Below are 22,849 nucleotides of genomic sequence, written 5' to 3'. Positions count from 1 at the left end.
TTCCAGACCTGTTTTCAACTTGACCCTCTTTTAGAAACAAAAGCCTCGTATATAAATGGGTAAAAGCTGTAGATAATGACTATATTACTGTATTGTCATTTTCCTTCTTCCTTAAAAATTGTATAATGCTTGTTCTCTGTATTTTCATATGTCTGTTCCTGCTTCTTTTTTCCATCTTGCTTTCCAACCTTTTTAGCATTTTATTTCATCGTGCAACGGGGGGATTTTCACTTGGTTATACAGTATCTCGGTGTTAAATAGGCTCCCCTGACACCAGTGCTAGGCCTTATGGTGTAAATCTCCTAAATCTAATCCAATCCAACCTCTTATGACCCTTTTCTTCCTTTTAACACTGATCTTCATTCTACCTTTAGTCTTCCCATTGGTTACTATTTGGACATAATCTTCCTTTTTTCCTGTCTTCTTTGGAAGATGAGTTGTTTGTGATGGCGCTCATGTAATTCTGGATAGTATCACTCTCAAGTAGTAAATAGGGTCATCTGAAAAGGTTTGATATTATGAGGTAAAGATTTTGTTGGTGTAAGACAAAAGATAATGCTTTGTCTAAGAGTATATGAGCCACTAGCTTTGAGAGAAAAGTAATATGAATGTCAGGGAGGCTCATAGAAATGAAAGATAATCCCTTGTGTAATATTATATGAACAGAATTATAATGAATATTCTTTAGCTAAGAATCATTATATTTAAGTGATAATTTGTATTTCCATTCCATTAATTCATCGGTATAATTTCTACTTTCAGAGGAAACCACTTTGCCTTTTGAAGGTACGTCAATTAGTATTGTTTTAAGAGTATTGTTATATATCATCTTGATTATTATATTGTTATAAGTCTTCATATTCTCTGTTTTCTTATCACCAATGGGGAATGTGTGGTATGATCATTGTTACTAATTATTATTTGTAGGATTCACATACTGTATATTTTTCTTATTGCAAACCATGCTTCTCCTATTATTGTTTTTTCTTTGATGTTCTTTCCAATTATCTTTCCTTATATCTTCATTAGGTGGCAAATAAACTTTTCTTTTGTATGCTGTTCCATGAATACTGGATATCTCTTACCCTTGTAGAATTGGATAAATTAAGTTACCTCTCCTCTCTGACACCTGTTTTTATGTCTTTGGTGTTAAATCTGCTAAAGTGCCTATGCTTTCCTCTCTTCAGACTTCCATACCTAAACTGGGATTTTTTTAGGTCTATTTTGTTTCTATTCTTCATTTTCTCTATTATTAATGTTATTATTACAAGCTTAAGTTTTAGTCCTAGTTAAAAAAAAGCAGAGTGCTACATGTTCAAGGGTCCAATAATGAAAGCATCTCAGTGCAAACATGAGACAAAGAAGCAAATAAAAAGCAATAAAAGGCAAGTAAAAAAAAGATTGAAACTAATAACAAAATTTCATAAATTTCTAACAAGCAAGAAAAATAGACTTATTTCAAATTGCTCAGCAACAAATCATTTGAATCAAAGTTTGAGCATCTGGAAAACCATCAATTGAATTAAACTTGATTTGGAATATCCATTCACAATTTGGTCATAGCAAGAATAAAACTTCTGGAATGCTGTGCAGTATTGACCCTTATGAAAAATAAGGAAAGATTTAGAACAATTGTATACATAGTACTATGTTGTGGATAATATACTGCAGAATGAGGTCTTAAAGAAATAGATTATTGAAATTAAGAAACTTTTATACAGCATGCTTAATAAGCAAATTGAAAGACAGTTCCAGAGTTTGGTATCTAGATCAGGTTCAAGAGATTTTAATGGACCTTAGTTTTGTGTAACCATTTAAGATAAGTTCACCGAAGACCAGACAGGAGAAAAATACTTGAAACATGGCAGAATAAAAGGGTATACTTTACTTAACAACTTATTTGGTACTCCATTTTCAAACAAGTCTTGGGTAGGCCTTTCATTCAATAGTCCTATCAGTTACCTTTCTTATCTGAATTTTATCATATTTTAATAGGCAAAAACCATTTCCAGGTAATTTTTTGTTAATTTCTTGGTCTTGGCTAAATTGCAGCAATTTCTTTTCTCTTTCCAACTGTCACAGGAAAGCATCGACCTATGCTTTCTTTTGGCTCTTTCTTTGTTTATACATATCATATTAAACCTTCTATGAGATACATGAATTAATTTTCTTTCAGGTGTAACTACACCATTTATCAAGGAGATCGTTGTACCAGAATGTAAGCATGGATGGTCTGACTGGATGAACACCCACACCCCTGGCCCTGATAATTGGGTAAGGTTCTGAGAGATTTTTCTTTCTGTTGATAATAAGGATTAACATTAGAAGTGTATAGCTTGTAAATTAACTATATATATTGTGTATATATATATATATATATATATATATATATATATATATATATATATATATATATATATATGAACATATATCACAAGCACACGTGATTTCAATCAATGTAAATATCACCCACGGGTGATATTTACATATATATATATATATATATATATATATATATATATATATACGGTATATATATATATATATATATATATATATATATATATATATATATATATACATATATATATATATATATATATATATATATATATATATATATATATATATATATATATATATATACACTGTATATACTGTAGATATATATATATATATAGATATATCTGTAATCCTCATTATGTGTCTCCCATTTTTTTCCATGATGTTAGAATATCATATAGTTTGCTCTTGTATCCACATTGCTCTTTTTCTGTCTCATAATGTTATTTCCATCATTATTCTTTTTATAGCTTTTTGAGTTGTAACTAGCTTCTGTTCTAAGGCTTTAGTAAGGCTCCAGATTTTTTATACATATCGGTATATTAATACTGGTAGGACCATCTGATTAAATAATTCTTTTTCAATATTAATCTTACCCGATAATCATGTAGCTGTCAACTCCGTTGCCCGACAGAATTCTACGGAAGGGATACGCCAGCGATCGCTATACAAGAGGGGGGTGTACTCACAAGCGCCACCTGTGGCCAGGTACTGCAGTACTTCTTGTTGACACCACCTCAATTTTTCCTCTGTCGTGCCTCCGGCTAGACCTACATGGATACGCTGTTGATTCTGGAGTTTTTTGCTCACGATTTGGTGATGTATTTGCTCTAGAGTTTAGCTTTTGCTATTCAGGAAGTTTTATCATTAGCTTAGCTAGCTTTTGGAATTAATTTGATTAATTATGGTGACGAAGAGAGTATGAACTCTCTTTCACTTTTAAATGGCCGACCCTTCCCTTAGACGGAAGTGTTGGTGTCTAAGAGAGTATAGACTCTCTTTCTTAATTTTGCTTAACAAAAGTTATAGATTTATTTTATATCTCTCCGCCTTTTATAGGCCTCTTCGATTAACTTCCTTTTATTATAAACTTATTAAAATTAATTTTTATATATGTTTATATTCGACCTTTCCTAATAGTAGGCGGTCTTTTCTTGGTACCGAAGTTAATTAACATTGAGCCCGTCATTTCGGTTTTCCCTGTTAACATATTATGCTATTTTAATGTTTTTGAAAGAATTTCTTTGATAGTCTCGTACTGTTTTCAAAGTTGAACTAACGTTTTGTTTTGTCTCTGCAGTTGTTGACGTTCAGAACGTTCAACTTGCGCTCTATCGTTACGATAGAGAGAGAATTTTCACGGTGTCACGTTGCAGTAAGAGTAACCGTTTCTAGCGTTTTGTTCATTCTTTCTTAGCTTAATGGTTTTAATTCTAATAAAGGAACTTTTTATTTGGGAAATATTTCAGTTTTTTTCCTTTAACAATAATATGTTTTAACGATATATATGATTGGGCTCTTCTCTCAGGTTCTAAGTCAAGAGAGAGAGAGAGAGAGAGAGATAGAGACGGAGGGAGAGAGAGCTGGATAAACGTTTCGTTCAAGCGAGTAACGTTGTTATCGTTTTTGCTCTTCTCCCTAGTCTCTTTAGGGGAAGAAGGTAAACGTTTCTAGAGTTTTATTCTTGTTCTCAAGCTTTATGCGGTGAGAGATTTTAAACGTAGTTTATTTGATCTAGTGTTTAGTCTCTTTCCAGCCACTGAATTATTTATCTTTCATTAGATTTTTCTGTTACATTGTAATTCTGTTTTTGCAATTACTAACTTTTAAGGAAGGATAGAATTGCGTGTTTCAGGTACAAACCACTTAAAGTTTCGAGTTCAGTGAAATAAGTGCAAACAGAAAATCAAAAGTGATAAGTGATTAGCGCAAAGTGTGTCAGTGTTGTGCGTGAGGGTACTTCTGTGCGTGCCAGTCGTCCTCCCAGTCCGGGACCTCTTGCAAGCTCCCAAGCCCAGGGGAGAAGCAATGTCGAAGGGCAAAAGGGTTCGGCAGGCCTTGATCGGCGCACAGAAGTATCCTCGGTGGTTGCGGGCGTGTCTTACAGAGACCGTCACTCCCACCCGCAGACGATTGAGCCCTTATTTTGCTCGTCTGCAGAAGAAATTTCGGGGAGAAAACGCTGGACTCAGGTCTCAAGACCTCTTAAACGTAAAGTCCAGACCTCTAGAGTTCAACAACCCGGATGCAGTCATTGGGTTAGCTCTGACTCTCCGCAGTCATCAGGTGACTGCACACCTCCTAAGAGAGGTAAGGCGATGCCTCAACAGACCTCATCTTCTGTTAAGGCTTTGCCTCAACAGACCTTATCGTCTGTTGATCCCAAGATGACTTTGCTGCAGTCCATGCAGTCGCAGCTTGCGGTCTTAATGCGTGAGTTTCAGGCTGGGAAGGTTACACCTCCTCCTGCGAGCGCTCCGCCTCACCGCAGTCCAGTCTGCCAGACGTACGAAGTTGAGGTTCCTCAAGCTACCTTACCGCGTTCGGAGTTGCCAGTTACCAGCGTTGTGCAGCAACCTCAACCTTCCTTAAGGCAACCTCAACAATGGGAGCAGGAGTCTTATGCCTTGAGGCAAGATTTTCTTGCAGTTAGACCATCTTCGAGGCAACAACCTCTTGAGGTACGACAACCTCTACCATCCTTGAGGCAGCCACCTCAGCTCTCGCAGCTGCTACCACAACTTTCCTCAAGGCGAGAGCCTCAACTCTTGAGGCTAGCTCCTCAGGAACCTCAACTCGTGAGACAGGAACTGCGTTCTGCGCAGCCGCTACCTCAACTCTCGCAGCTCACACCTCAAGAACCTCAACTCGTGAGTCAAGAGCCTCTCTCTGCGCAGCCACCTCAACCCTTGAGGCAAGCGCAACTCTTGAGGCAGGAACCTCATGCTATGAGTCAGCCACCTCAACGCATGCATCTGCCACTTTCTCCTCAACTTGAGCCTCTTCCCATTCAACTTTGAAATAACAAATGACAATAATAACACCTCATTACTTTCATAACTTGCATTTGTAATCATATACATGTATGCCTACACAAACATTATGATAATGGAGGTTATTCGTATTACTTATAAAAAATATATATGTATTCCTTGCAATATATTTTTAACAAAATCGCAAAATATGGCAAAAATATCTTCAAAACAAAAATGAATCATGAGTTATGAATGTAATGTAAATATTATGTTGATATTAAAACCCCATGCAAGCATGCATGAAGTAATGCAGTGTTGCCAACAGGGCGAGTTTCCCTTTCCTGAGGTGAAGTAGATTATAGTACGTATATTTAGTGCAGCTTAATTCTACGATTATCATGCCGGCTATCAAATTCATCAACAAAACAGTCTAATCAATTCCCTCGGCACGTGCACTTTCAATGGACAGTAATGCGATATTACTCAATCTAGCACTGGTCATGGAATTTCTGAGAAATGTTACATGCCATGCAACATGCTCTGCTTACCTTACAGCATGCTCTACATACAGCATGCTCTGCATACAGCATGCTCTGCATACCTTACCGCATGCTTCTCAGTCACACATCTTTGGTTGTTGCCAACTCACTAGACTGTCAAGCAGTTTCATAACGTTGCCTTCTAGTCTGCTGCTTTTGCACCAGTGAAACCCTCACTGAGAGAACTTAGCTTTTCTCGGATATGGTCCCTGTAGATGAGAAATTGCTTTTCTCCCTCCTTCTGATATTCCCTTGAGGACTTTATCATTTGGAGAGGAGCCTTTAGCTGCGTAGCCTCCTATGGACTTTTATTTAAGCATAACATGCTTCCAGGGAAGGTAATGGTTCCACTTCAGTCGCTAACCCCGTCTGTTACCACACCTGCTCCCATAGACCTTGAGCTGTGTTGCAAGTCATGCAGTCCAAGCTTAGTCCTTGTTAGAGGATTTTTTGTTTACGGAGTCAGTGTGTCACTGGGAAGACGTTCAACAACCAGCAGAAGTGACTTGTTGTGACGCAGTGCGGCAACCTCAGCAACCCGATAAGGAGTTGTCTGTACGACCCAGACAGTCTAGACAGCTTCGGGTTGTCACTGTACTTCCTCGCTTCCCCATGGTTGACAGTTCACAGACTGTGCAGCAGTACCATGATCTTGTGTCCGGCTCCGTCAGACGACTGGCTTTTAAGAGCTCCCACAAGTCGTCGCTGTCTGGAGATTCTCAGATGGACTATGGATCTGACCAAGGAACTGGGCCTCCTGGTCAATTTTGAGGAGTCTCAGCTCGTCCCATCCCAGACCATTGTCTACCTGGGTATGGATCTTCAGAGTCGAGCTTTTCGGGCTTTTCCGTCGGCCCCAAGGATCTTCCAAGCCCTAGAATGCATCCAGAGCATGCTGAGAAGGAACCGATGCTCAGTCAGGTAGTGGATGAGTCTAACAGGGACACTTTCATCGCTGGCCCTGTTCATCGTGTTAGGGAGACTCCACCTCCCCCCCTTCAGTATCATCTAGCTGCTCACTGGATAAAGGACATGACGCTAGAGACGGTCTCAGTTCCTGTTTCCGAAGAGAGGAGGTCTTCTCTCGCGTGGTGTAAGAACAGCTTTCTTCTCAAGGAAGTCTACCTTTGGCTGTTCAGAAACCCGACCGCCGTCTCCTCTCGGACGCATCAGACACGGGCTGGGGTGCGACTTTGGACGGACAGGAATGCTCGGGAACATGGAATCAGGAGCAAAGGACACTTCACATCAATTGCAAGGAGTTGTTGGCGGTTCTTCTGGCCTTGATAAACTTCAAGTCCCTCCAGCTTAACAAGGTGGTGGAGGTGGACTCTGACAACACCACAGCCCTGGCTTACATCTTCAAGCAGGGAGGGACTCTTTCGTGGAAGTTGTTCTAGATCGCAAGGGACCTCCTCATCTGGTCTAAAGATCGAAAGCTCACGCTGGTAACGAGGTTCATTCAGGGCGGTATGAATGTCATGGCAGATCGCCTCAGCCGGAAGGGTCAGGTCATCCCCACAGAGTGGACCCTTCACAAGAATGTTTGCAGCAGACTTTGGGCCCTGTGGGGTCAGCCAACCATAGATCTGTTCGCTACCTCGATAACCTAGAGACTCCTGTTGTATTGTTCTCCGATTCCAGACCCAGCAGCAGTTCACGTGGATGCTTTTCTGCTGGATTGGTCCCATCTCGACCTGTATGCATTCCCGCCGTTCAAGATTGTCAACAGGGTACTTCAGAAGTTCTCCTCTCGCAAAGGGACACGGCTGACGTTGGTTGGCTCCGCTCTGGCCCGCGAGAGAATGGTTCATAGAGGTACTGCAATGGCTGGTCAACATTCCCAGGACTCTTCCTCTAGGAGTGAACCTTCTACGTCAACCTCACGTAAAGAAGGTACACCCAAACCTCCACGCTCTTCGTCTGACTGCCTTCAGACTTTCGAAAGACTCTCAAGAGCTAGGGGCTTTTCGAAGGAGGCAGCCAGAGCGATTGCCAGAGCAAGGAGAACATCCACTCTCAGAATCTATCAGTCTCAAGGGGAAGTCTTCCGTAGCTGGTACAAGACCAATGCAGTTTCCTCAACCAGTACCACTGTAACCCAGATTGCTGACTTCCTGTTACATCTAAGGAAAGTAAGATCCCTTTCAGCTCCTACGATCAAGGGTTACAGAAGTATGTTGGCAGCGGTTTTCCGCCACAGAGGCTTGGATCTTTCCACCAACAAAGATCTACAGGACCTCCCTAGGTCTTTTGAGACCTCAAAGGAACGTCGGTTGTCCACTCCAGGCTGGAATCTAGACGTGGTCCTAAGGTTCCTTATGTCATCAAGATTTGAACCTCTCCAATCAGCCTCTTTTTAGGACCTCACATTAAAAACTCTTTTCCTCGTGTGCTTGACAACAGCTAAAAGAGTAAGTGAGATCCACGCCTTCAGCAGGATCATTGTTTTCACATCTGAAACGGCTACATGTTCCTTGCAGCTCGGTTTTTGCTAAACGAGCTTCCTTCACGTCCTTGGCCTAAGTCGTTCGAGATCCCAAGCCTGTCCAACTTGGTGGGGAATGAACTGGAGAGAGTACTTTGCCCAGTTAGAGCTCTTAGGTACTATCTAAAAAGGTCTTAACCTTTACGAGGACAATCAGAAGCCTTATGGTGTGCTATCAAGAAACCTTCTTTTCCAAGGTCTAAGAACTCAGTTTCTTACTATTCAGGCTTCTGATTAGGGAAGCACATTCTCATCTGAAGGAAGAAGACCTTGCTTTGCTGAAGGTAAGGACACATGAAGTGGGAGCTGTGGCTACTTCAGTGGCCTTCAAACAGAACCGTTCTCTGCAGAGTGTTATGGATGCAACCTATTGGAGAAGCAAGTCAGTGTTCGCATCATTCTATCTCAAAGATGTCCAGTCTCTTTACGAGTACTGCTACACCCTGGGACCATTCGTAGCAACGAATGCAGTAGTAGGCGGGGGCTCAGCCACTACATTCCCATAATCCCATAACCTTTTAACCTTTCTCTTGAATACTTTTTATGGGTTGTACGGTCGGCTAAGAAGCCTTCCACATCCTTGTTGATTTGGCGGGTGGTCAATTCTTTCTTGAGAAGCGCCGAGGTTAAAGGTTGTGATGAGGTCCTTTAGTATGGGTTGCAGCCCTTGATACTTCAGCACCTTAGAGTTGTTCAGCCTCCTAAGAGGAACGCTGCGCTCAGTAAGGAAGACGAACTTATTTAAGGCAGAGTAATGGCTCAAGTCGACTTCCTTACCAGGTACTTATAATTTCATTGTTATTTTGAATAACTGATAATATGAAATACGGGATACTTAGCTTCTTGATATACATGTACACTGGTTTTCACCCACCTCCCTGGGTGTGAATCAGCTACATGATTATCGGGTAAGATTAATATTGAAAAATTTTATTTTCATTAGTAAAATAAATTTTTGAATATACTTACCCGATAATCATGATTTAATTGACCCACCCTTCCTTCCCATAGAACCAGTGGACCGAGGAAAAATTGAGGTGGTGTCAACAAGAAGTACTGCAGTACCTGGCCACAGGTGGCGCTTGTGAGTACACCCCCCTCTTGTATAGCGATCGCTGGCGTATCCCTTCCGTAGAATTCTGTCGGGCAACGGAGTTGACAGCTACATGATTATCGGGTAAGTATATTCAAAAATTTATTTTACTAATGAAAATAACATTTTTTTTAGAGAGAGAAAGGGGCATTTTACATTTCATAATCTCATTTGTTTACCAAAAGCTCTCCATTCTATGCTTATCATTCTCTTAATTTCGGTCTCATATCCTGAGAAATGCTTACTCTCTGTGCGAAGTACGTACAGTGTATTCCTTAACAACCTTTAGAGATTCGTCCATAGCCGTCATTCGTTTTCTCTACATTTTCATTGAACGTTATGTTAGTTTTACACTATTCATTTTCAGTTCTAGATTTCTGCTTTCTCTTCAAATCTTCTGTTATCTTTAGCAATTTGTCCCCTGAGTCCCAAAACAAAAATATGTCATCTGCATTACCCATTAATGCAAATTTCTACATTTTCCAACGTAAATTTTGAAAAAAACTTCTATATACACTGTGAATGATTTAGGAGAGAGTGGATCTCCTTGTATAACTCCTTTCTCAATTGGAATTTTCTCACTATCATTATGTAGTTTTAGGATTGCTATACTTCCTGTATAGATATCTTTTAAGTGTTCTAACATAAGATTTATCTATTAATTGTCTTTGAGTGGCTTTCATTACTGCTGAAGTTTTGACAGAATCAAAAGCTTTCTCATAGTCTACAAATTCCATACATAGTGGTTTGTCATACTCTGTCAATTAGCTGGTTAATTACGTGGATGTGGTCAGTTGTTGAATACCCACTTCTGAAGCCTGCTTGCTCGCTTAGTAGATTAAAGTCTAGCTGTCTTTAGATTTGGCCTAATGTGATCTTCATAAATATTTTGTCTATATATATATATATATATATATATATATATATATATATATATATATATATATATTTTATGAATGTTGTTTTAATCCTCTACTAATGTTCCAGGATGATGAAGATGACTTGCATTCTCTCTGGCCCCAGTATCAGTTCTGTTCTGTAGAGCACATAAAGGAAATACAGTGCCAAGTGGTTGGACTTGGTCAAAGTTACCTAGAGGCTGGTCAGGTGGGAATTGTTTGCAACATCAACAATGGTCTGCAATGTAATGATGACCTACAGGCTCCTGAGCGTAAGGATTTTATTATTAGTTAATGATCTTTGGTATAAGCAGTTATGGTTTGGTATCAGAACTGACAATATTCATCATCATCATCTTTATTATGAAGATTAGCATAGACTAGCTAGATGATTAATAGAAACAGTAGCAAATGCTGTAGAATCTCTCAATTCTAGTGATTATTCTTTTCCATTTTATGTCTCCAGATTGCTATGACTACGAAGTTCGTTTCTTCTGTGACTGTGGACTGACGACCTCTACCTCGTTGCCATTCTCTTCAACGGCAGTTTATTCCACGACTCCTGCGCCTCTCCTACCTTGCTCCAGATTTGACGAACACTACAAACAGCATGATGATTGCCGTAAATTCTATGAGGTGTGATATTTTTAGTACCTGACTTTAGCATTATTTTGGTCTTATCTGAACATTTGATATTTAAGCAACTTTTGTATTTATCATTTGTTGTGTGAACAGCAATGGGACGTGTTTCTCTGCTCTCAGCTGACATTCAAGCATATTTTTAGTGGTGTTTCTCTTTTGAAATACTGTATCTAACTCAATTTATGCATTTATCAAAGAAGCTATATTTCTCATAGTTTTTATTGGGATTGGTGTATAAATCTTTCTTTAGAAGGGTCTATTCAATGTTTGTAATTATGATCAAAAGTTGCTTCAGTTTTAAATTTGTTCCGTAACTGGAATACAAACCAACACTATTTATTGGGGCATTACTTTCGGCGAAGCTGAAAGGACGAGCCATTAAAATTTAGTGAGGGTTAACTACCCATCCTGCTAGTTAGCGGGAGGGGGGGGGGGAGCTAGCTACCCCTCCCACTCACATACTTGTGATTGAGCTTACTTTGCTTTGGGCTCGGATGTAGAGTGGTTGTCACGGCTCTTCCTCCTCGCCTTTTTTGGACTGCCATTAATCAATTACTTTTTAACGCTTTTACCCCCAGGCTATTTGTAAATTTCCAACCCTTAACCCCTAGGGGGTTATTTTTTTCCCAGCACATTTTGCAGTATATTTTTTTTTAAATTGCTCTAACAGCCTTAATTTTTGTCATAGAGAGGTCAGGTTAGTCTCATTCTCTTGGAGATTTTTTATAGCATTTTTGCGAGGACGTACCGGTACGTCCATGGGGGTAAAGAGATGGCTTTTGTGAAATGTACTAGTACGTCCTTTGGGGGTAAAAGGGTTAACCTATACTGTAAGTATGAAAACATACTTAATGTTTTTATATGTATGTTGTAGGTTTTCTTTTCAGTTTTGTGCTGTGTGTGTGACAGCGTAGTATGGCGGGTTCTCAAGGATGGAGAACCTTCCCTTCCGACCTTTCTTCCTTGGACATCAGTCTTCCCGTTGGCAGATGGCTTAACGTGCAACCCGGCCGCCGCTGCAGGGGAACTGCCATCATTGGGATACTCCTCCGTTCAGCTGTTATGTTCAACCTCTCATAAATCACCTGCTACGTTAGAATCGCTTGTAGATCAATAATCGCCGGCTCGTTCAACCTCTCGTATTTCGTCTGCTACGCAAGAATCGCTTGCAGTTCAACAGCCAATCTTCCTCTCAGGTATCGCCTGCTATGTGTGAGCTCGCAATCGCTTACTGTTCCAGCTCTTCAGAATCGCATACTCGTCAGCGTCGGGAACTTTGATCTCCTACCCCGACAGCGTTCTCACGTGTCTCGTAATCGAAACGCGCCTATCACCGTCAGAACATAAAATGCCCAGCGGTGCATGAATCGCCTCAGCGTGAATCTTCGGCCCGCCTCCTCATCGTGTGATTCGTAGCTCGTCGACACTTAAAAACTCATTGCTCAACAAGCCAACGTATGGCTGTTGCTCAGAGTGTTTTTCAGTCTAATGCGTCGCTCTCCTTCGGAACGCAATTGCCCTTCAGGGCGTGAATCGGTCAGCCTTGGTGTCCAGCGATTCATGAATCTCCTCCTCGAGAGTTGTCGATACACCTCCCTGCCTCTTGCTCAGCGGTAGCGATCGACACTGCGTTTTTTGCGGTGTCGCTTATTAGCGCCAGCGTCGGACGTCGACTCTTTGTACGTTGTTGACATTGAGGTTTCAGAGAGCTCGTCTGCTACCGAGTCAGCTGCTCCTGCAACTGCGTCTTCTTCTCCATCTTTCACCGCTGAGGTCTGTGCTCCCTCTCCTGACGAACATCCTATGGGGGGGAGAGCAAAGTCCGAGGCATGTCTCTCCGACAAGTGTTTTCTTTTCTAGTAAAGGGTCTCACATGGAGATTTCTTTTCAGAGGCCTGCTGATCCCACACTCGTTCATCGTCGTGTCGACGGCAAGAGACCTTTCAGTCTTCTTCTTCGGAAGAAACTGTCCATCCTGTCTGACCTTCGCCTCCGTCTCCGTCTCCGATCTCGTCTCAACATTCATTTTCACACCTGGCTTTTGCCTAACGCTCACCTGCTCAACAGTCTCACCATCATCCGGCAGAGCGTGAATCGTCAACGTTTCCATCAGCTCATGAAATGCCTGACCATTGTCGATGATCGACATTTCATGTGCCACCTAAGCGTTTGGTTACATGTGAATCGCCTACAACAACGCTTCAATCAGCTCGTGGATCGCCTGACCATCGTCAGCGATTGACAACTCGTTCCACGGTTACACGTGAATCGCTTATGCATTTGACTTCTTATCAAGCTTCTGCTACACGAGAATCGCCGAGAACGCAAGAATTGCCTGCTCTTCCACCACCTCGGAAATCGCCTGCTCGTCGGCGTTCGCCTGCTCAACAGCGATCGTCTTACCAACAGCGTTCACCTCAGTAACCACACGCGTTGCTTAGACCTTCACCGTCTCGGGAATTGCTCATCCATCACTTAACAAATCAGCGTTCGGCTGTAACTCAGAGCGTTCCCAAACCATCGCGTCGCTCCCCTTTGGAACGCGTTTGCTCACCTGTTCATGAATCATTTCTCATAGGTCAGCCTTCACGCTCAGCTACGCGTGAGTCGCCTACTCGAGGATTGTTGATACACTGACCTTCCTCTCTTGCAGCGGTAACGATCGATCCTGCGTTATCGCGGTACCGCTCGTTAACGCGGGAACACACTCCTTCTTATCAATCATCGAGTCATTGGTCTTCACGTTAGCAATCACCGTCGCGTCTTGAGCAGGAGGTTTCCTAGCACGCTCCAACAGGTCAGTGACCATCACATCTTCATGCAGAGAGGACCTCCAACTGCAGCCAGCAAAGGCAGTGGTTGTAGCCGCTAGGAAGGTTGGGTGGTTAACGATCGTTCACCATCATACCAGGAAGGCTTTAGAGACCTACCTTCCTTTCTAGCAACCGCACCATTGACTTTCTGGCCCACCAGGTAGTGACCCTGTGGGCTCACACCGTTCTGAAACGAAGGGATGCGGTGGCCGAGAGATTTTATCCGCAGGTCCCTAACGCTGAGATTGCTTGGCTCCGAAACTCCTCCATGGAAGGGATTCTTCCTCTTCGAGCCAAGGGACATCGAGCAGGCTGCGTAGAGGTGGAGGAAGTCCAACATGGACTCCCTCCATCATAGGGCCCTAGCAGCTCGGCCTTGCAGACATCCAGCCCCTCCAAAGACCAGCCGTACGTAACCATCAACTAATAAAATAACGGGTTTCGTAAACGAAGGTGTCTTAGAAGCCCTTTCCTGTTAAGGACGAGAAAGGCAACAAGTCCAATCGTGGAGGAAAACATGAGAGAAGTGGCAGTAAAACCACAAATGCTAGGATAGGTCATCTCCCTGCTTGTCCACCAGTAGGGGGATGCCTGGAAAGCTGCTGGACTAGGAGGTTGCAGCTTGGGGCCGAACCTTGGACGATATCCGTGATTCGTTCAGGGTATCGCATCCTGTTCATTTCATCTCTCCCTCCACTGACCAAGGATCCAGTGCTTGTGAGCGCCTTTGCGATGGGATCAGCAAAGGGGCAGGCCCTTGGGGCTGAAGTCCAGACCATGTTGGAGAAGGGCTCTCTCCAGGAGGCCCTCGACGGTTCTCCAGGCTTCTTCAGTCGACTCTTTCTTGTGAAAAAGAGGTCTTGAGGCTGGAGACCAGCGACTGATCTCTCAGCTCTGAACTAGTTTGTCGAACAGACTTCGTTCAGTATGGAAACGACATATACGGTCAGACTAGCGGTAAGAACACAGTACTTCGTTTACACTGGATCTAAAGGATGCATACAGTACTTCCAGATCTCAATCCATCGTTCTTCAAGGAAGTATCAGATTCAACATCAACAACAAAACATACCAGTTCAAGGTTTTGTGTTTTAGCATTTCCACAGCACCTCAGGTCTTCACAGGAGTGTTTGCCCTGGTGTCATCTTGAGCTCACAGGTTCGGCATCCGCCTCCTTCGTTACCTAGACGACTAGCTAATCCTAGCAGACTCGGTGGCAACCCTTCTTCAGCACCGAGACAAACTTCCAAGACTGTCAAGATCTGGGGATCATGGTAAACTCAAGAAGTCATCCCTGCTTCCCACTCAGAGACTGGTATAGCTGGGTATGGTATGAGACACCAAACAACACAAAGCCTTCCCATCAGACGACAGGATAGCAAGGCTGAGGAAAGTTGCAAGACCTTTCTTCAAACAAGAAGAACTCCCAGCCCTGAAGTGGCTGTCTCCTCAGACATCTGTCATCCTTGGCCCATCTAGTTCCCAGTGGTCGCCTCAGGATTCAATCTCTCCAGTGATGTCTGAAGTCCAATTGGAATCAGGCCTTCAATTCCCCGGACACTCTGATTCTCATAGGATCAGAGGAAAATACGGACCTCGGATGGTGGCTGGCATACGAGAATCTGCTGAAGGGTTTAGATCTTCTTGTCCCTCCTCCTGATTTGATGCTGTTCTGAGACGCATCACGTGCTGCAACACACGGCCTCAGGCCTTTGGTCAGAGTCAAAAAAGTACCTTCACATAAATCTCCTAGAGATGAAGGCTGTTTTTCTGGCCTTTCAGGAGTTCCACCAGTTCCTGGGCGGTCACTGTGGTGGTGATGAGCTACAACATCATGGTAGTGTCTTACATCAAGAAGCTAGGAGGTACTTTTTTTTGCAGTCCCTATCCCATCTAGCAGTTAGAGATACTGAGTTGGGCAGAAGTCCACTCAGTCTTGCTCAGCTCGCTTCATTCTAGACAAGAGGAATGTGCCCAACGACAATCTGAATAGAGCATCGCAGTTAGTGGGTTCCGAATGATCTTTGGATCATCTAGTAGCCAGCAAAGTCCTGACTTTATGGGGTTCTCCAACTGTGGGCCTGTTTGCAACAGCCCTGAATTTCAGACTCCCATTGTACTTCTCCCCTGTCTCATATCCCAAGGCTCTGTGGCAAGATGTATTCCAACAACGGTGGGACAACATCGACGTATTCGCATTCCCACTGTTCTGCCTGATGAGGAGAGTACTCAACAAGACCAGAACATCGGTCAATTTTCAATGACCCTCGTAGTTCTGCCAGGGCATCATGCGGAATGGTTCCTGGACCTTTTGATGCTCCTGACGGAGCCCCTAAGAGAACTTCCTTCACGACACAATCTACTCATACAACCACATGTCACATTTACCACAAGGCAGTAGCCTTGCTTCGTCTTCATGCCTGAAGACTATTCATCATCTCCTCACTCAGAGAGGTTTTTCGTAACACATTGCGAATGGGATGTCTGGATAGATGCGGTCATCAGCTTCTCTCTACCAGGTGTAGTGGAACATCTTCTGTGGTTGGTGCTATGGAAGAGGTCTCAATCCACCCAATACCAGGGCACCAGCCGCCCGTTGAGATACTCGCGATAGAGAGTTATGGGGTCCTTTGACTGGCCAGACAGTACAACATTGGATACTTCTCTCTGGTTACGCTTCATTTTCACTTTGCTTACACATTCACCGAATAGTTTGGCATATTCTTTACAGAATCTCTTTTGTCCTCATACACCTGACAATACTGAGATTACCAAACAATATTTCTCCACCCAAGTGGTTAACTACTGTACTCTAATTGCTCAGTGGCTACTTTCCTCTTGGTAAGGGTAGAAGACACTCTTTAGCTATGGTAAGCAGCTCTTCTAGGAGAAGGACACTCCAAAATCAAACCATTGTTCTCTAGTCTTGGATAATGCCATAGCCTCTGTACCATGGTCTTCCACTATCTTGGGTTAGAGTTCTCTTGCTTGCACTCGGGCACACTATTCTATCTGGTTTATCTTTTTCTTGTTTTGTTAAAGTTTTTTATAGTTTATATAGGAACTAGTTATTTAGAAGTTAGTGTTCATAAAACATTTTATTTTTCCTTGTTTCCTTTCCTCACTGGGCTATTTTCCCAGTTGGAGCCCCTGGGCTTATAGCATTGTGGTTTTCCAACTAGGGTTTTAGCTTAGCAAGTAATAATAATAAAAAAATAATTCCAGCAATAGCGGAATTCCACATGTGTTGAGGGAAGAAATACATCTTTTGGTTTCATCGGTTAAAGGCTATCACTCAACCTTGATTCTCGTCTTTAAACTGGAAGAAATGGGCATTTTCTCATTTCTAAAACTTCCCTCCTTATACGAAGTTATGATCTTACTTGTCCTCAGTCAGAAGTGAGACCTCCCCTTGGAACGTGGTTCCGGTTCTTTGGTCCCTCGAAGGATCCCCGTACGAACCTTTACAACAGGCAACTGTTGGCCTTCTAACCTGGAAGATGGTGTTCCTAATCCCCTTGGCCTCAGCCGAATGATGTAGTAAACTTCATGGTCTTTCGTTTGACGTCGCTCATTCAAGAGGATAGGGAGAGGTAAGCTTTAGCCTTCGTCCCTGAGTTTGTTGCCAAGACTCAGAATCCAGGGTTTATGATTCTAGATTCGACTCCTTCCGGATAACGAGTCTCCGCTCTGTAACTAACTACCCAAATCATATGTTACTGAGCCCAGCGAGATGGTTGAGGCATTACCTCAAGTGAACAGCAGCAGCTTGGCCCAGAGTGCCCTCACTGATCGTCAGCACAGGCAGTAACAAGAGGAGGATCACAAAAAACACGATCTTCGCATGGATTCACAGGGTCATTGACCTTGCTCTGAATCCCGATCCTCCTCCAGCACGTCATCCCAGAGCCTACGATATCAGGGAGATAGCTACGTCTCTCGCCTTCAAGAAAATCTACTCTGTGACACAGGTATTGTATTGTAAGTAGGCATGTGGAAATGCCAAGCTACATTCACCCCCCACTACCTATAAGACGTGACACACAGGAACCTTGATACGTTTTCAATCAGTCCTGTGGTGGATGCACAACAGCTGGTTTAGTACCTCAAGCTCCTTATTGGACAAGTAGCAGAAGGTTGAGGGCATTGGTTACCCAGGTTTTAGTATTGAGTGAATGAAAAGGAAATTCTGGCTCTTTTCCTTTTTTCATCCTCCCCTCTTTTGGGGAAATCGGTAACCTGGGTCCTCTGCAAAAGCTGACCTCAATCCTCTGCAGGTAAACCATTGCTCCCTTGTGTATCCTAGTATTGTCCCAATGCTGTTGCGTCCCCATACCCTGGCGATGTGGTATTGGGAATTTCTCAGTCTCCTTGGTTATTCCCTGCAAGTCTCAGAATATCCTTTACCTTGGCAGTCACATTGCTAGTTTCTCACCACACACCTTGCGTAGGCTGCAGACCATGCTTAGCAGGTTGAGCGAGGTGTTAGGGTCTCCTTATTGTTGCATAAAACTGCACAATAGGGAATACCCCGGGTGAGGCCAAAAAGCCAGATTGGCAGGAACATCCACCCTCCTAATGGGTGAGTTACCCTTATAAGTAGCGTTGGTTTGTATCCCAATTATGGATCAAATGATAGATTCGGAGGTAATTTGTATTTTTCCTAACGATAAAAACCTTAGCTATTTATACATACTTGTCCACCAACCCTGTCCCCCTTGAAATCCTACCTCTAAGCAAAGTGAGCTCAATCACAGGTGTGTGAGTAGGAGGGGTAGCAAGCTACCCTCTACCCCCCACTAACTAGGAGGATGGATAGTTAATCCTCACTAAATTTTAATGGCTCGTCCTTTCAGCTTCGCCGAAAGTAATACCCCTATAAATAGCTAAGGTTTTTATCGTTAGGAAAAATACAAATTATCTCCGAATTTGTCATGTTAAGGAGAAATGAAATTATAAGAAATTCTACAAGTTCCATAAAGTTATATTTTCTAAAAGTTATAATTGAAATGTTATTATTTTGCAATTGATCCAAAATATATGATTTGATTACAACAACCAAGATATTAATTTTATCATTATTCAACAGTGTGTTAGTGTTTCTGAGTTTGAAAAAGCTTATATTGAAAAGGAATGCGGACCTGGAACCTTTTACCACCCGATCACAAGAGTTTGTGATTTCGAGTACAATGTTCTGAAGATCAGGAAGGATTGCCATGAAAGTAAGGGGTTTAGAAGATATTTCTTGCTTGTAATTATTTTTACTACTTTACTGGATGTAAATGGTGTTATTGTTAAGTTATTCTTTGAATTCTTGTATGTATATAATTTATGCTAATGTATCAGTATATCCTATGCATTTAAAAATGCTAAACCTTGTAACGATACTGTACTATAATATGTTTCATAGAAACTTATGAATTAAGTGATGAAATTAACTTAAAATGTAATGGTAAAATGCTAATAAAGGTAATATAACTGTAACAGGTCTGTTGATTAAAGAAAAAAAAATTCTTTTCCTAATGCAGAGCCACCACCCATGTACGTGTCTACAGTTCCTTCCGTTACTACCCAGAAAGCACCTTGCCTTGGGGATTACTGGACCGAGTGGTTCAATGTGAGCCATCCTGAAGACGATAATGGGGACTTTGAGAGCTTCGACAAGATTCGTGAATTGGGCTTTGCCATCTGTGACAGCATGTATATCAAGGATATACAATGCGAAGCCAACAAGGAGATAAAGCTGGAAGCTGTGACGTCCTCAAAAGGAGGTGTCAAAGGTGGGAGGAAAGGAAGCCGCAAGGGAAGTCGTCCAGCACCTGCTCGTTACTCCTATGAGCGCACGGATTACAAACGTAGTGGTGATGTTGATGTTGTGTGTAACACAAAAGTTGGACTGCAGTGTGACAATTTCATGCAATATGCTGCAGGTGGACAGTGTCAGGATTATGCCATTAGAGTTTTGTGCTCTTGTGGTAAGCAAATGGGATTTCTTTTTAATTGCTCCTTTTTAACATGTATAAATTGGTTCTTATAACTGAATTATGACAAGTTTAAGTCTGATAATTAAAGTATGTATGGAGGGCCTTTTGCATAAGCTACTAAGTAACAAAGATTTGAAAGGAAACAATACGTATGTTCATTACAATTACTAAATGAAGTATTTTTTTTATTCAACAGAGGCCACAATGGAGACTACACCCAGAATAAGCCCAACAACGCCATATGTTGACATCAGGGGATCAACAGTCATTACCACTCCATACCCAGAAATTCCAGGTAAGTTTTATCATCTTGATAAGGATTGGATTGAGAAAATTATGAGATTAACTGCAATGTATTCCTATTATTGATAAATTACATCACCTTTCAAAAGGATAATTATCAGATTGAGTTTATTTAGATTTTTGTTGTGTACAATTTTATTTGTTGTTTCAATTAGAATTGCTTGGAACTCAAATGGTCATTGTTCCCATACTAACAAACCTTACGTTATTTATGTGGATACACTTTGGGCAGAGCTGGAAGGCAGCCATTAGATTAAAAGTTTGAGGTGGTAACCCTACCTAACCATTATAGTGGGTAGGTATGGGGTGGCTGGGGTGGGTAACCAGCCACCTATATCTACTAACGGTTCAATGAACCATGTCAATTTTTGCTTTTGACTGATAGAGAATGGATGCCTCCGCTCTCTCCTCCTCAAGGCTTAGTCATTTAGACCTGCTTTACGCTCATCCTTTTTTCTCTCTCTTTGTTCCTTCTTCTACCGGACGTCGTAGTGTGGACTGATGTCTCAGCTGTCTACGAGATCCTCCTCGCCTCTCCCATCCGACGGCCTCCTGCTAACAATGAGCCCTCTCGCCTCCTGCCGATCTCGTCATCACCCAACAATACACAATCTCTCTTTCTCTCCTCACAGGCAAAGTTTCAGCCCGCATGTACAACGTTCACCTACAGCGAATTTCGAAAACTATGAACGATAGTCAACCCAAGGCCTGCTCGCCAATCGCCAGAAAGACCGATTATCTTCTCTTCCTTACCAATGATCCCCAGGACGTCGTTCTTGACGATCAAATGATCGCCACAGAGATCGAAGTTTATTCACGATCTCGACGCTCTTCTTCTAGAAGACGTTCACGATCACAAGATCGAAGGTCCCAGGTCCTTAGACACTAAAGATTGTCCTTTTCCTGGTTTTCTACAAAATCTGAGCAAGAGACTGTCCTGGTAAAGAGGCTACCAGATGAAAATCTCTACCAGGGAGGCCATCTCCTCATTTTTCCTGGATTTGACGCTTCCTATAGAGGCATCAAAGAAAAAGGGGGTTGGGGAGGCCACATACAGCACCACACTTCCTCAAGACTATGATCAGAGCACGAATGATACCATCTCTTAATCTCCAACGGCCTCTGTTGAAAGGTCTTCCTTTGGGAAGCAGAATGAATATCAATGACAGGTACTAATCTTCTTTCTACGGGAGAAGGATTGCGGTCACCTGTTGGGTTCCCTTTTTTGAGCAATTTCAACGAGAAAAGAAAAGAAGATGGCTTCTCCCCACCACCGAGCAAATTCGTAGTTAGACTTGTCTCATCAAGAGACTCGACTAGCGTATTGGACTAGCATCGTCAGCAAGACTTTTCTTGCCTAAAAGACACATCACATGCAGTGGCACGTCTACAACTTCGTAGAAACCATTACGGACTTCCTTTACAACTAGATGCTCCGTGGTGAGGATAGGGTGAATTCTGTCTCTCTTCTCGCGGGTGCTCTTCCAGTAAGACACTCAAAATTCCCATTGAAAGGAATCCCGCTCTTAGACTTGGGCAACGGTAAACCTTTGTTCGTGTATCGAGCATCTCCTCCAATTGTTGCTATCCACAGACTGAACCGACTTCCCCATAGTAGAGTAATACAGGCCTCTATGGGACAGGTGGCTTCCTTCGGTCCCAGGATGCCTTCCTCGAATACTTAGGACACTCAAATAAACAGATCTGCTGATCCTGAGGACAGTTCTTTCCCGGTGTGGCCCTCGACCAAGAAGAGAGGCGTACCATATGGTCCTATCTCAATGCCTCAGCTATATGGGGAGAAACCAAGCTACATCCAATTTTTTTCTGGATAGCTTGAACCTGAGGTTCAAGCCCTCTGTACTGGAAACCCACCGCTTTGTAATCAAGGCTGTTATGCAAGTAATTAACTTGAGGTCATACCTCGAGGAGGATGCTTTACCTAGCCCCAAGGGTACAGCACGTTTCGCCAACCCTAGGAGGCCCAAAGGGAGTTCGTCAGACTATTGGGTCATATACCTGTCGTTGAGTCCTCCTTTTACACGTCAGTGATTGTATTGAGGCCATACCTCAGGAAAACAATAAAAGCTTACTCCAAAGGTTCACCATGCTTCGCTAACGCTAGGAAAGTCAAAGGAGGCTTATAAGGATCTCGTCTGTGACTGGGACACGCAGGCCGTATACCAGTCCCAGAATCCCTCTCCTTCTCCTCATAGAGGTGACCCAGAGCTCATAATGTTTTAGGGCAGAATCTGCCCATAGCGTTTAGAAGCAGCTCCTTTGTGACGCAGGCCATGCCATTGTTAGGGTGAAAAGGTGTCTGATCTTCACCTCGCCCTACTTGCAAGATGTGACCCCCAGAAGACCCAATACAGTTTCTCTATTGCTCCTGTGGTTGTTACACAAGCGGTTTAAGAATACTTCGGGCTCCTTGTTGGACAAGTAGCAAGGGCATTGGTTACCCAGGGTAAGTCTGGGATGAATGAAAGTATGTCTGGCTCTTTTCCTTTCTTCATTTTCCCCCTCTCTTGGGGAACACCACCATGGGTCCCTTTGCAAGCTGGCTTCAACCTCTGCAGATAATAACCACTTCCCTTGTGTAACTTAATATAGTTTATTATTACATACTGTACTTGTACACGTTCCCAACGCCTCCCATGAGGTAGGCCTTGGGAAACTTCTATGTTTATGTGTAAAGTTACTATTTAAGCTAGGAACATTCATACTTAAACGTTCATATACTATCTCTCACAACTACTTGTGTTGCTCA

The 22,849-nt window shown here is 42.6% G+C and overlaps 1 protein-coding gene across 1 annotated transcript in view; it reads left to right on the top strand.

Moving 5' to 3' along the window:
- LOC137652219 (hemocytin-like) overlaps positions 1-22,849 on the top strand; it is a 298,302-nt gene that overhangs the window by 158,921 nt on the left and 116,532 nt on the right. The window contains 7 exon segments of the mRNA XM_068385448.1: positions 763-786; positions 2,177-2,274; positions 10,426-10,609; positions 10,804-10,973; positions 18,882-19,014; positions 19,321-19,767; positions 19,973-20,071. Of these exon segments, the coding sequence (XP_068241549.1) occupies positions 763-786; positions 2,177-2,274; positions 10,426-10,609; positions 10,804-10,973; positions 18,882-19,014; positions 19,321-19,767; positions 19,973-20,071 (1,155 nt within the window).

The sequence above is a fragment of the Palaemon carinicauda genome, chromosome 13, assembly GCF_036898095.1.
Source record: "Palaemon carinicauda isolate YSFRI2023 chromosome 13, ASM3689809v2, whole genome shotgun sequence".
In the NCBI taxonomy this organism is placed as follows: Eukaryota; Metazoa; Arthropoda; class Malacostraca; order Decapoda; family Palaemonidae; genus Palaemon; species Palaemon carinicauda.
Note: the sequence above shows the minus strand (reverse complement) of the source record. Positions and strands in the feature narration are given on the sequence as shown.